Genomic DNA, 13,221 nt, shown 5'->3' on the forward strand with positions numbered 1-13,221 from the left:
TTATATACGTCGGGAATAGTCTCGCGAAGGGTCCGGAGAAAAGATAGCTAAAAGCACGCGTCTCCAGATTTACTATTCGGAGATCGTCAAGCCATCTTCCCCTCCCAAGCAGAAATGACCGGCTTCAATATATTCACGATTCGCCCGGCCCCTTGGGACCCCAGCAAGAACCTGGTACACCCAGCAGGGTATCCAGTCGAAGCACCTCCACTCTATTCCATCACCGCATCAAAGCACGGCAAGCCAAACGTGTTGGTATTCTGCGGCTGGGGAGTCGGTCCTCATGACGCCATCGGCGATGGAAAATACCCCAAGGGCTTGCACTCTACATGCCACTTGACAATGCGTGGCCAGCCCGTAGAAATGCGGACGAGCCAATCCGGATCCGGTGATTTCAAATTCGACCACCCGACAATGGGTCATATGAGGTGGAAAGCCGATATGTTTTCGAGCAGCAAGATGGAGCTACGCGATGAATCCGGGAGGCGTATGGCCACTTTCGGCAAAGGAAAGATGGGAGAGAAGACATTAGAAGTGATTCCTGGTGACCCTTATTTCGTTGAATTGGTGCTGTTGTCCGGGATAACAGCAATCAGTTTAAATAAGGGTATCACGGAATCTGCTGTTGAGGCTTTCAGTACAATTGTGGGAGCCTGAGTGGCAGTTCATGGATCCAGATATGTGACTTTATCAGATTTAGCCTGTATTATATCGTTCACCATCCTTTACTGTATCCAGTAAATCTCAAAGCGATTTCTAGTTTCACTTTTGGACGTGGCAGCAGTCAACCCGCTACGACTGATGAAACATTCAAGTAACATGAGCCTGACAATCGTCAAGCGACTAGCTATGATTGTTGTCCTAAAAAAAAAATTAGCGAGCCTGAGGAAATGAGAAACTCGTAAGAAGAAATACGGAGGTCACGTGCTGTGTCTCCTTGAGATGAAAGCCACTGAGGCCCTATCTGACATCGCGTATCTGCTTCGCTGCCCAAACATGAAATCCTGCGAAAAGCCAAGATATTGAGCAAGGTTACATCCGAAGCATTAATTAAGGGCGATGTGTGGATTCAGCCGTACATCACCGTACTGGCGATGGTACAAGACAACTACCGATGTCATTGATAGATTCACCCGGGAACCGTCGATCATTCTTTCAGCTGTCATGAACTAAATCCAAGCTTACTTTCACTCTAGCATGATACCATCCACCTGAAATCGATTGGACAGTATAGATATTACATCAAAAGATCAGACATTTAACTGTAACAACAGCGTAGTGATCTTCCACCATTTCGATGCTTTCGGTTCGGCACGGTACTTACTTGATAGCATTTGAGATAAGAAAGCGGTCTTGGCAACGTACATCCAAAGTCTCGTAATGACATCATGACTGGTGTATCTACAACAATCTCTCCTAGCAAACCCGTAGCGCTAAATGGGCTCGAGGACAACAATTACGAAGAAACAAACAACCTCGCTTTAACCGGACAATAGCCTGTAACAAGCTCCCATACCATTTTCAGTGACTCAGGATAAACAAGCCCACTTGGAAAAATTTAGAATTAACAGGCCGAACCTTAACCATATTTTAAAGATCGTGTGGAAGTGTGTGGGGCAGCCGCACCTAAATTGTACTCTCATAACCAGGGTTCAGGTAAATGAAACATGGTAACACTAAAATATGATTTAGATTCTATGACTTTGGATAAGAGCCTGCCCAGGCACGTATCTCACCGATCCGTTCTCTTTACTGCGACCCTGCTTCGCTGTGTGACATGAGCCCTTCGCGCATTCCGGGCAAGGAGTGCAACTGGTCACTTATACATGGACGTAGATATATTAGACCAGTATCTAGAGTGGTATTGCCTCGGATTATTTACATTATGAACTACGAAACGCAGTCCACTCCCAGAAGACCGCTCTACCATGTATTGCCTATCTTAGTTTCCCTGTCGACTGGTTATATTCATGGGAGGCCGCTAAGAAGTGACTAGCGAAGCCCGGCTCCAAAAAACTTTGACAAACTCCCGAGCAACGAATCCTACACCGGACTGATAATGTTCAAGCAGCTTCGCGTGGCTTTTGTTGGCGATTCCTTCTATCATAAGTTGCACTTTAACGCCCGCCGATCAACCGAGATCCCCAAGCAGGAGGGCAAGAAGCCCTATTTCATGACCCATGCCGCAGAGCTTGCGAAGATGGATTTGGCCGACTATTAACTTTGACCGACTATTCAACGAAGTGGGCCTTAAGCCAGAACAGAACAGCGCACCATCAAGGAGATGCAAAAGCAGCCCAAGCCGTCGTATGACTACACGAAAGGTCCCGTTTATGGGGGCAAGTAGGAGCAGACAAGCAATGGCTGTCTGTCAGATGAGCATCAGTAGCTGTGGGATCGATATCCTTTCGGAGTGAACAGAAGACTGTACTTATTGATCGGAATGTGAAGCCATCCCGTGGCTTGCTGTTGAATCTGTAGTTTCGCATCATCGCATTCCTGATTCGCCAGTCCATAAGTCGTCGTTTGTACTGACGCCATCAACAACAAAGGGCCGCCGACTATCCACAATAGGTTCACAGGTTCTCGTCATCGCTCGGATCCGGAATAGGCCTACTCGCGGCTTCCTCCATCTCTCGCCGATACTTTTCGAGCAGCTCGGGAACTTGGTAAGGAATGCCACAGACGGTAGCAAGGACGATGTCGGGAAGATTCGTTAGTGCAGTAAATAGATTAGAAAATGGTCTATCGTCTAATGGGAACTCCATGCCCTCTTCATCGGAGGAGATGTGAAAATATGTCACGTTGCCCATTTCCGCCGGCCAGTCTATCACGTCCGGGTGGGCATCGGAAGCATACTGGGCCAGACAACGCTTAGTCGAACACACCAGGAATGGGGTATCAGGCCCGGTGACCGAAACGAATTCACGATACCAGTAAAGGGCGTTATCGACGGTTTGTTGCTCCGATCGATCGACCACAATGACTGCAGCGTGGGCATCTCGTAGACAGTCGGTCCGCATTCCGATGTCGCAGTAGCTCCCGGAGATATCACACAGATCCAGGATTATAGTGCCATGGTTCGTAGTCCATGGAAGTGGACAGATTTCATAGCCGATCGTCGGCATATATTCAAGGTTGAATTTGCCTTCTCTCTTCTGGGAGATAAGGCTTCTTTTTCCGACTCCTGCATCTCCGAGCACAGCGACTTTGAAAGGCCCTAAAAGCGGCGTGGAAACCATCCTGGGATCCTTGATGTCCAGCTCTCGGATAATGTGGGAAGGGCGCGATAACGAGAAGGTCGAAATGCGGCAGGAAAATGCTGACTAAAACGTATCACGTGGTCCCCTACAATACGTCGCGATTTGTCGCTCGTCATCCTTCATGCTCTCAAACGTTTATCCTTGCAGGTAGGCTACCTTGGACAAGGCTCCATTAACAGCCTTCTTATGCGTTGGACAACCAAAGGAATACCCGAACCTTGGCCTAACCTGAGAGAGCGCGGCTACAAGATGTCGCAAACAACGAAGAAGTGGATATATCCCACAACCAATGGGGTGGTAGAGGTCTGAATTGCTGTGAAGCCCCTGTTCTGGCAATTTATGGGGGCAAGCTGACTAACTACAAAACAAGGCAATAAGGCATCAATCTAAACCCAATTAGGTCCTCCAGCACCTGGATTCCGACACACCCCCTCAGCTTTCCTGCTGCAGTAGGAAAGCTGGACGGCCTGGAATCCTTCATTTCTGACCTTTCCATTGGCTGGCCTTTGTTTCCTCTTTCAGCTAGTCGATTAGGTCGCTGACTCGCTTAGCCGTAAGCTATGACAGCCTTCTAAATGTCGACTGGTGAGAGATTATCTGTCGAGATCGCGGAGAGTGAGACCTGAGGTGGTGGGAATAGGGCATTGTTGGCAACCGGTTCCTTATCCTGCCCTTTCTGCTGCTTCTCATTATACACCTTGATCTTTGCCTCGATCCAGTCCTTCCACTGAGGGTCTTCTTTTAAAGCCTTCTGTACCCTCTGTATCTTGGCCTTCTGTACCACCCAGTCTTGTGGGCGTACGGCCTCGTTGATGGTGTAGCATAGCCATGCTTTATGACCAGGGTTTCCGCAGGGGCACCTTCGCTTAGCAAAAGGCTTATCTTCCTGCTTCTGTAGTATGTGCTGGTCATCTTCTTCCATCACTTTTGCTTCTGACTCCGCTTCTTCGAAGTCCTGAAATGTCGAGAAAGAAGCTTCCGAGATCGTATTGTCTGGTTCCTGAGGTATCACCTCGTGGTAGAATCCTCGGAAGTTCTCAATCAAGTCTCGAGTCTCCCAATCCTCATGATTCATGATGATAGACTCGTACTTCGCCTGCCACCAGATAGGCAAGACGTTTTTCACCGCACGAAGGAAATCCTTGTTCGCACTCTTCACTTCTGGCAAATTCAAGGTAACTGCTTGTTCCCTTAGGGTATTCCAGTCGGCTAGCCAGCGGTCGATATCCACGCCCTTCCTTGGCGGCATCGACGAGAACTGTTTCCACTGAGCACGAATATCCTCCTCGTACGCATTCGATCGGGCAAATCGAGTCTCGAGATACACTAAGCGCTCATACGGAGTCTCATAATCAAGCAGGGAGGCATGGTGAATCGGATCAAGGTTGATGATAATCCACTCGTTCACAGCATCTAGTCCCTTTGCTTGCTGCTCCCATTCTGCAAGATCAAGCTTATAGATATCAAGCCGATCTCTCCATTCGCGCTTTACACTCTCGCTTCCGCCCTCTGGATATTGAGGCCTTCTCGGCTTGCGCATCGGCTGCTCGAGCCTATCTTCCTCAATCTGTGGGTTTACGAGGTCCCACACCTTCTTCTGGCGAGCCAAAAGCTTCACTCTTGCCAGCCAATTCCTCCATTGAGGAGGGTCCTTCAGTTTATCGCCCTTCATGGCGGAGACAGTACTCGATTCCATGGTTGTTTGCTACGTCCACTTCGTTTCGTTCAAGGGGGGCTGTCGCTCAGGGGTAATCGTCTAACACACTCGCTACCACACACGCCGGCTGTGAATAGCTTCAAAATGACGATTGATTCATGGGCGAACCGGGCTCATAACTGTCGCAAACAACGAAGAAGTGGATATATCCCACAACCAATGGGGTGGTAGAGGTCTGAATTGCTGTGAAGCCCCTGTTCTGGCAATTTATGGGGGCAAGCTGACTAACTACAAAACAAGGCAATAAGGCATCAATCTAAACCCAATTAGGTCCTCCAGCACCTGGATTCCGACACAAGACATCACCATATCACGTGACCTCAACATTGAGGCTGGATACGAACGAGCCTCGACTGAGCGTTCCCAAATATCAGAGCTAATCATATTCAAATAATTATATGCAACTCTACATTGGGTAGCCTAGCTCTAATCTAATTATACCTATTCCCACGCATGTACCAATTCGATGTCATAAATACCATAAGTCATGTCCTCTTAAAGCGAATGCTTTTCACTCGGTCGCCGAAACACGTTGAAAATACCCTTCTTTCTCAGCTCTCTGTGCCTGAAAGCCTTCTCAATCTCATTAAATGATCTTCCCTTCGTCTCAACCATATAAAACGCTGCAACCGCAGCACCGATAACCGAGCACCCACCAAAAAGAAAGTACGCGCCGCAGTTACTCTTCGCCAAAAGAACGGGAGTAACCAGCGCAACCAGGAAGTTAAAAATCCAATTGCTGGAGTGCGCAAGGGTTGTAGCTGAGGCACGAGTCCGCTGAGGCTGGATCTCCGCACTGTAAACCTTGACGGAAATCGCCCAGCTGAGCGAGTAAATGACAGCGAAGATGTAGATGGCAACGATAACCACCCAGCGACCCGCACCGAAGCTCGCATGTACCGCATTTCCTGCATACAGGCCGCCAATCAGGAACATGATGATTGCGAGTCCGACACCACCGTAGATGATGCTGTGTCGACGGCCCCATTTGTCGCAATACAACAGTCCGGGGATGGTGACGGCGAAAATGACCAGAGCCGAGACGCCAGATGCCAGGAAACTTGCCTCGGAAGATTTGAGACCAGCTTGCTGAAACAGAAGTGGGGCATACTATATCGAAGTTAGTGAAAACTTCCAGCGGTAAACTCAATGCAGCATCACTTACGTATAGAACACCATCAATCCCACTGAGTTGCTGGACACCCATCAGGAAGACAGCGAGAGCAGTGCGACCGCGGACGTCCTTTTGGAAGATCTCGAAGAGCTTGTGCGTTTCGTTTTCGTTTAGTCCGCCATCATCAGGTGCAACTTCTTGGACATCCACTTGCAGCTCAATTTTCTCACGCTCAGCACGAGATACACCAAGCTTATCCCACACCTCATCCGCTTCCGCCTGACGGCCGTGAAGAGTTAACCACCGAGGCGACTGGGGAAGAAACAAGAACGACGAGACAGAAAGAATCATGGATAACGACGCAATGATAATCCATGGAGCTCTCCAAGAAAATGAGGAGGGAATATTCGACGTTCCATAGCAGGTAAAATACCCAACCACCAAGCCCATAGTAATCAGCAACTGCGGACCTGTGGTAAGAGGACCCCTCGTACTCGTCGGCGAGATCTCACAAATGAGAACAACCAGGTTTCCCAAAAATAACCCCTCACCAAGACCCTCAACAACCCGGCCTCCAACAAACATGCCGAGAGAAGTAGCGCCGGCCTCAATCGCGGCCCCAACACCGAAAATAAAAACACCAATACTGATCCCCTTCGGCCGACCGAGTTTATCAGCAAGATACCCAGCAAAGAACGAAGACAGTGCAGCAGGAATCAAAATCGACGAAACAATCAACCCATGGATCGTCGCATTCTGACTCCCTCCAAACTGCGCCTTGAAATCCTTCATATCAGTCACCGGACCGATAACGCCCGTGTCCATGCCAAAGAGTAATCCATTCGCAGAGCAAAGTACGCACGCCAAAATATACGGCGGCGGTTTCGTGAGGTAAGGAGACAGTCCCATTGCGACTAATGTTGACCGTCACTTGCACTTGCAGTTGTACCTGCTAGTAGGCAGTGCCAAGACGGAAAATAGAGGTTTTCAGCGACCCGCCGAACTTTGCTGCAGCCGCAACTCTAGAAGATGCGCGAGAAATAACGTCGAGCGTCTTCCGGGCCGTCGAGAGATATTTGAAAAAGGAAGAAGCTGCGCGGACCTTGTGGGATTTACAGGAACAATTTTTCATCGCCTAATCGTTTTGCCCCTCCATCCCACACCCCACGGGCCGTGGCTGCTATCTTATGCTCCACCGTCCCGCAAAAGTGGAGGTCGTCCAGATAGCACGGAAAGGGAATGATTTACCGCTGCACGAGAGTGCGAGGGCTTTGATCACAGACTGGTGCTCATCACGCGATTATATGTGGAGGAAAATATGACTTCGTGAATCAGTTATTCTTAGGGGGTGATTGTAGCAGATAGAGAACGTATGCATTCAGCTCGTTTCCAAAAGATAGTATTAAGCGGTTGCGATCCCAATATTTGCATTAAAAGTACACCCAAGCAGAACCCTGAAGCGTGAGCAACTGACAGATGAAGAAACCAAGATCAAAAAATACAAAAAATTATGTATGTAAGCAGCCACTAAACGCCAAGCCCAGCGGAACCAATACTCTCAACCCGAATACCCAACTTCGACATCTTAGACGCATCGATAATGCACCGCCCATCAAACAGCCACTTGGGGGACGTCATATCTGTAGAAATCCTGCTCCAATCAAGCTGTTCCTTAGCCGTGTATGTATGGTCGGTACTCTCACCGTAAGTGGTATGGCAGTCAGGACAGTCAGCGGCGCATTCAGGCTCGACGTTGAAGCGATTTTGGATTTCCGATGTTTGAGTTTCTGCAGACCCCTTCACCACTGCAGCCTTTCGCGCGGGGAGAGGACAATAGGCTCGTTCCGAAACTCGTCGAAGTCAGTCACAATAATGATGGCATTTGCGCCGGCGCACGCTTCGTAGGCGTCTGAGTACACCATTACCGGACCGCCGTCCTCATTCAGGGCGGGTGAGCCGTGGTTTTGCAGAGAGCGGATCTCGTTCTCGATGACATAGGGGTTGCAGCAGGGATCGTAGACGGCGATTTCTCGCGGATTCTCGTCCAGGAGTGTTTTGATAATTTCAAGAGCGGGTGCTTCCCGGGTGTCGGAGGTGTTTTTCTTGAAGGCATAGCCGAGGACCTGAGGATTATGAGTTCCTGCTGGCATTCTTTTCAGAAGTGAAGTACACCTACCGTGACTTTCTTTGTGACGAGGGTATTTCTCAATCGCTGAATAACCCGCGCAGCAAAGCGGTCTCGCTGGTAGTTGTTGATCTTGAGGACTTGTCTCCAGTACTCTGCGACTTCATGCAGACCAAGGGACTCGGCAATGTAGGCGAGCGAGTTTATATCCTGGCATGATTTAAAAAATGTTCAATGGAGTGAGGAGCTTCAGAACACACCTTGGCAAAACAAGATCCACCAAAACCAATACCAGCCCTCAGGAACTTATCACCCAGTCGGGCATCACGTCCAATAGCAGCCGAAACCTCCTTCACTTCGGCGCCAGTCGCCTCACAAATCGCCGAAATACTGTTAATACTGCTCAGTCGCTGCGCAAGCATGGAGTTCGCGACCAGCTTCGCCAACTCCGAAGACCAGACGTTGGTGGTGAGGATGCGCGAGCGGTCGATCCACGAGGCATACACGCCAGCCAGGGTTTCGCCAGCCGTGCGTCCCTCGGGAGTAGGCGCGGATCCAATGATGATACGATCGGGATTCAGCAGATCCTGCACGGCTGTTCCTGCAGCGAGGAATTCGGGGTTCGACAAGATCTCAAAGTGCGTGCCTGGTCTTTGGATTCGGATCTGCGATGTGGGTTAGGTGACTGCAGTCGCCAATGTAGCAGAGGCGACACTCACCATTTCTTGGATCATCTCCGCCGTCCGGCAGGGAACAGTACTCTTTTCAACAATGATCGTCCCCGGCTTCGCATGGCGCACGACCTCAGCAGCCACGGCCTCAAAGCTCGTCATATCAGTAGCGCGACCCGAGCCAGCACCACGAGTCTTCGTCGGCGTATTGACCGCAATCAGAACAATATCGGACTCAGCGATCGACTTCGAGACATCCGAAGAAAAGAACAAATTCGGCTTGCGCGCAGATAGCTGCTCATCCTCCTTCCCGAAGGGCAGCAGCCCATCTCTGGCGACGCGCACAATATCCGCCAAACCGGGCTCGTAAATCGGGAGATGGCGCGAGTTCCACCGTCGAATGCGTCGTTGATCCTTATCGACGACTGTCACGTTGATGGAGGGATTCTGATGCGCGATGACCGCGGCCGTAGGTCCACCGACATATCCCGCGCCGACGAAGCAGACATTGCGGACGGGTTTGGGTCGAATCGATTCGTTGTCACTGTCTTCCAGCTTGCTGTTACTCAGGACGCTGTCGGGGTCGGTACTCGCGTCGAGGGAGGGACTGCATGATCTGCTTCTGGTTGGAGTCGTCGGGACGGTCGAGACGTTTATGACTGAGTGGTCTTGATTCGGCTCTGAGTCGCCAGTAGAGTGTGTGGAAGTCATTGTGATGGCCAACTCTGTGTTCGCCGCGCAATACTTCAGTGGCCTGGCATTTGAAAGGCAGAATCAGCAAAGAACTTCCGCAGGCGCAGGGTCACAATGCAATGTATATATTGGGGCAATCTTGGCCAACCCTCAGGATCAGGACCAAGGCACCACACTCACGCTTGGATCGGATTCTGGCAATCTGATTCAGTGCCTACCTCCACTGTCTGGAGACTCCACCAGTCAGCATCGGTTGATATCACGGACGACTATTTTTAAGATGCAACCCCAAGCCAAGTGGAGGCAAATATACCAGGGCCGTACCTGGACCCCCTGTAATCGCGTCGTATTCGGCGGGACACTTAAGCACTTGGGAATGTACACCTACTCTTTACAGACCCCCTTTGTGATATCGACAGTATTCTTTGGTACCTTTGTGTAGAGTAGTCTCGTAGGTACACTTAGAAGTGCAAGTGTATGAGATGGTCTCCTCGCCATTTCGCATGATAAACTCGTGCTCAGCCTTGCTGCCGGGACGCAGCCAAGGCTACGAGTCAAACGCGACCGATCATTAGCCTCGTCGCCTAGTACATACAGAAAATGGGGACATGAGTACATTTGGGAGTCGCCGTACACATCCGAAAACGGCGTTCGTACTCGTATGTACGATACGGGTGGAGCGTGGGTAATTTTTGCCGGATCTTCGCTGGGATGCGTCAAAGTCGACATCACCACCTTTGCCCTGCGACTCTCTCAGGCACCTTTGAAATACCCTGTCCACCCACCGATTGCTACTGACAGTTTGCCCTGCTACAACGTGGTGCATCTGTCACGACGGCCCACTTGTTCGTTTTCGCATCGCCCAACTGCACCGGGGGCTTGGCGCAGACCCAGAATGACATCTCGACTGCCGAACGCCTCACTCCTGTGCCTACTAGTTGGCCCGTAGGGTGCCTAAGGGACTAGTGGTATGCAGTGTGACCGAAGTTGAATCCATTCCATACCCAGGTATTCCTATACCCCATCCCGCCAACCCCTATCCCTCCAAACCTACTAACTTAGGCATACAGGTAAGTAGAGGAAAAGTGATAGCCTCGCGATCGCACACATGGGACGAGGTGGGGCGCTAATTGGCTGCTTATCGATCGTGGGAGGGCTTAGGGTGCCGGTTTGGGAGCCGGAAGGACTATCAATGCCACAGCCGGAATAGCCCGCCTTTACTTACACCGCAGGAAAAGTACAAACGAGCAGAGGACCCGCCAAGCCCGTCAGCCCTATTCGGCTCTCTCGGGGTTAGACGGGGATAGCCACGAGATTAGAAAACAGACGAGCCAAGAGACGCCATTTGGCCACGCTCAGCCTCGGACCCTGAAATTTGGGTGGCCCCGAATTGGAGCCTCGATCCATCGTGGATTACAATGGACTCGTGGATGCGACACGAGCAGGAAGGGACATTGCGGTATCGGGCATGCCACATGATGCTACTAGTGCAGTGTGTTTACATTATTCTTGCCTCGCAAAAGCAACGCACATTTTCAACTTCGTTTAAGGTACCTCCTTTTGGACAGACTCGACACAAAACGTGGAACGCTCGTGTCGCGGGATGTGTTTCTTTGATCCGAATCGTGGTATACTTCGTGGCACGGCAGATTACCCGGTTGATTGGATCGCAGTGCACCCCGTAAATAATTCAGAGACGGCAGTGCGAATGTCTCAGCCTCTCAGCCACTTCACTGCCATCGACTGCCATCGAACCGATGTGCTAGTAATGACGAAACACCGACCCTAATGGAGGGTGCTACCAGCTCCGCTCGCTTTGCCGATGCGGAGTTCAGCACCTTCGGAGTGCTCTAGTGTGCTGACACCCTAGTAAAGCAGGACCAGAACGTAGCAGCCTGGCGGGCTCTTGGCGACAGGGAGAGGAGCACTAGTTCTCGCGGAGCATCCGGGTGATTTACCCCATGTGGGTCGGCCGGTATATCCCTTTCGGTACGAGACGATCATATCATTCGATCAGCAGCAGTGCAAGTGGAGGTGTCATGAAATACGAAATACGCCGCATTCGTATACATCCCTCGCAAGGCTCCGAGATGGCGGAGGCGATACGTTATCGCTGGCTTGGCAGTTCATAAAATGTGAATTACAATGTATTAGTACTTTGACCCGGGTGCGAGGGGATCGTAGAGTACCGTTTTGAAGTTGAGGAGAGGAAAATCTGTTGATCTACGACGATCATGGCGCGTTTGCGGCGCGGGATGGCGATCGTGTAACAACACAAGCGTACTGCACAGGGAAACGCTAGCGTCGTGGGATACGCAATCAATGCAATGCGCAATAAAGGTCATGTCGTTAGTATTACATTCTATGTACAGCATCCTAGCGATCATTTCGCAGCTCGCCGCTTCGAATCCAGCTCCGACTTGCTGAAGAAAGCACAACCAGCCAACACCAAAAAGATGCCGAGGCCATTCAAGACATTGACCGAGAAGTCACCAAACAGCACAATACCCAGCGCAAGGGTAATCGCCTGCTTGAGATTGCCACACACCGTAATCGTCAGCGCGCCCGCAATCTTATTCGTATTGAACGACGCGACGTTGAGGAAGAACGCGAGCAAGCCGTTGCCAAGAAGCAAAGCGGCAGTAAGAAGCGTCGGGAATAGCGCGCCGTTCTGCGTGCGCTCGGTCATGGCGTCGATAAAGATCGGAATTTCGCCGGCGATGATGCCGAAGATCAGCGACTGTACGGCTGCAAGGGGGGACATGCGGAAGAGCAGTTCCATCGAGGGGAGGGCGAGGGAGCCGGTCATGAGGCGGTTTGTCGTCACGGTCTGCACAAATTTAGTATTGAACATGTTTCAAGATATTTCAAGAAAATTACCTTGACAGCAGCAAGGACAACACCGCCAATCGTTACCGCCAGTCCAATCACCGAGTAATGGTAGTCGCCCGCCGTGCACATTCCCGCACCCGCAACGATCGGAATGAGCGACAAATAGGTGGCGGTCGCGTAGGAGCGCGAGAACCAGATTCGGTAGATCAGGACCGTGAAGAGGGGAACGGTGTTGCGGATGATTTGGAAGAAGGCGAGCGAGACGAGCGATCTAGAAAATATAAGTTAGAGAGAGCATGCGGCAGGGTTTGGTGGGACATACAATGATAGATTCGACATAGCAATGTTGGACGTAAATAGCACCGAGAATGCGACCAGGATTAAATGTTCCTTCCTGCCCAGCTTGGACAGTTTAAAATATCCCCGCTTCAACATGATGAATGTACCCAGCGCACTGAAGGAGGTATGGAGGCAGGTGAGGAGCCATGGTGCTTTGAACTGTTGACCCGATGAGCAGCTGCGCTAGAGCATCCGCGAGTAAATGCTGCGACTTACCGATCCCAGAATAACTTTGTTATAGATAGTAATGCCCATGCTGAATCCGAAGTAGGCCGTCAGCCAGAGAAATTTCAGCGTAGTAGGCGTCTGGTATTCGGGCTCGGGGGTCTTCTCGGGCAGGGCATCTTTGCGGTTGGCCTCGAGATCGTGGTGATCGTGATCGTCGAGATCGGTGAGTGTGGATTCGGAGTCGTCGTGTGAGAGCAGGGCCAGCTCGGCCTCTTCTTCTTGTTTTTGCAGCATCTGGA

At 50.8% G+C, this 13,221-nt stretch overlaps 6 protein-coding genes across 6 annotated transcripts; 1 reads left to right on the forward strand and 5 right to left on the reverse strand.

Annotated features, from left to right (window-relative positions):
- Window positions 1–114: 114 nt before the first annotated feature.
- Window positions 115–657, forward strand: N7532_007299 (uncharacterized protein; the record flags this gene model as incomplete). Its single annotated transcript, XM_056619792.1, has 1 exon — window positions 115–657. One exon carries the CDS (start codon window positions 115–117, stop codon window positions 655–657), a length of 543 nt encoding a protein of 180 aa, XP_056473158.1.
- Window positions 658–2,576: 1,919 nt separating this feature from the next.
- On the reverse strand, window positions 2,577–3,242 carry N7532_007300 (uncharacterized protein; the record flags this gene model as incomplete). The annotated part of the gene is made up of 1 exon (XM_056619793.1): window positions 2,577–3,242. The coding sequence occupies one exon, from the start codon at window positions 3,240–3,242 to the stop codon at window positions 2,577–2,579; it is 666 nt and encodes a 221-aa protein (XP_056473159.1).
- A 592-nt stretch (window positions 3,243–3,834) lies between these two features.
- Window positions 3,835–4,959, reverse strand: N7532_007301 (uncharacterized protein; the record flags this gene model as incomplete). Its single annotated transcript, XM_056619794.1, has 1 exon — window positions 3,835–4,959. The coding sequence occupies one exon, from the start codon at window positions 4,957–4,959 to the stop codon at window positions 3,835–3,837; it is 1,125 nt and encodes a 374-aa protein (XP_056473160.1).
- A 516-nt stretch (window positions 4,960–5,475) lies between these two features.
- On the reverse strand, window positions 5,476–7,003 carry N7532_007302 (putative MFS sugar transporter; the record flags this gene model as incomplete). The annotated part of the gene is made up of 2 exons (XM_056619795.1): window positions 5,476–6,090; window positions 6,146–7,003. The coding sequence occupies 2 exons, from the start codon at window positions 7,001–7,003 to the stop codon at window positions 5,476–5,478; spliced, it is 1,473 nt and encodes a 490-aa protein (XP_056473161.1).
- Window positions 7,004–7,621: 618 nt separating this feature from the next.
- Window positions 7,622–9,601, reverse strand: N7532_007303 (UDP-glucose 6-dehydrogenase; the record flags this gene model as incomplete). Its single annotated transcript, XM_056619796.1, has 5 exons — window positions 7,622–7,906; window positions 7,927–8,217; window positions 8,271–8,429; window positions 8,480–8,884; window positions 8,939–9,601. 5 exons carry the CDS (start codon window positions 9,599–9,601, stop codon window positions 7,622–7,624), a joined length of 1,803 nt encoding a protein of 600 aa, XP_056473162.1.
- Window positions 9,602–11,966: 2,365 nt separating this feature from the next.
- Window positions 11,967–13,216, reverse strand: N7532_007304 (uncharacterized protein; the record flags this gene model as incomplete). Its single annotated transcript, XM_056619797.1, has 4 exons — window positions 11,967–12,413; window positions 12,464–12,686; window positions 12,738–12,913; window positions 12,971–13,216. 4 exons carry the CDS (start codon window positions 13,214–13,216, stop codon window positions 11,967–11,969), a joined length of 1,092 nt encoding a protein of 363 aa, XP_056473163.1.
- Between the last annotated feature and the right edge of the window lie 5 nt (window positions 13,217–13,221).

The sequence above is a fragment of the Penicillium argentinense genome (assembly GCF_028826775.1).
Source record: "Penicillium argentinense strain IBT 30761 chromosome Unknown utg000006l_segment0_segment0, whole genome shotgun sequence".
NCBI classification, from domain to species: domain Eukaryota; kingdom Fungi; phylum Ascomycota; class Eurotiomycetes; order Eurotiales; family Aspergillaceae; genus Penicillium; species Penicillium argentinense.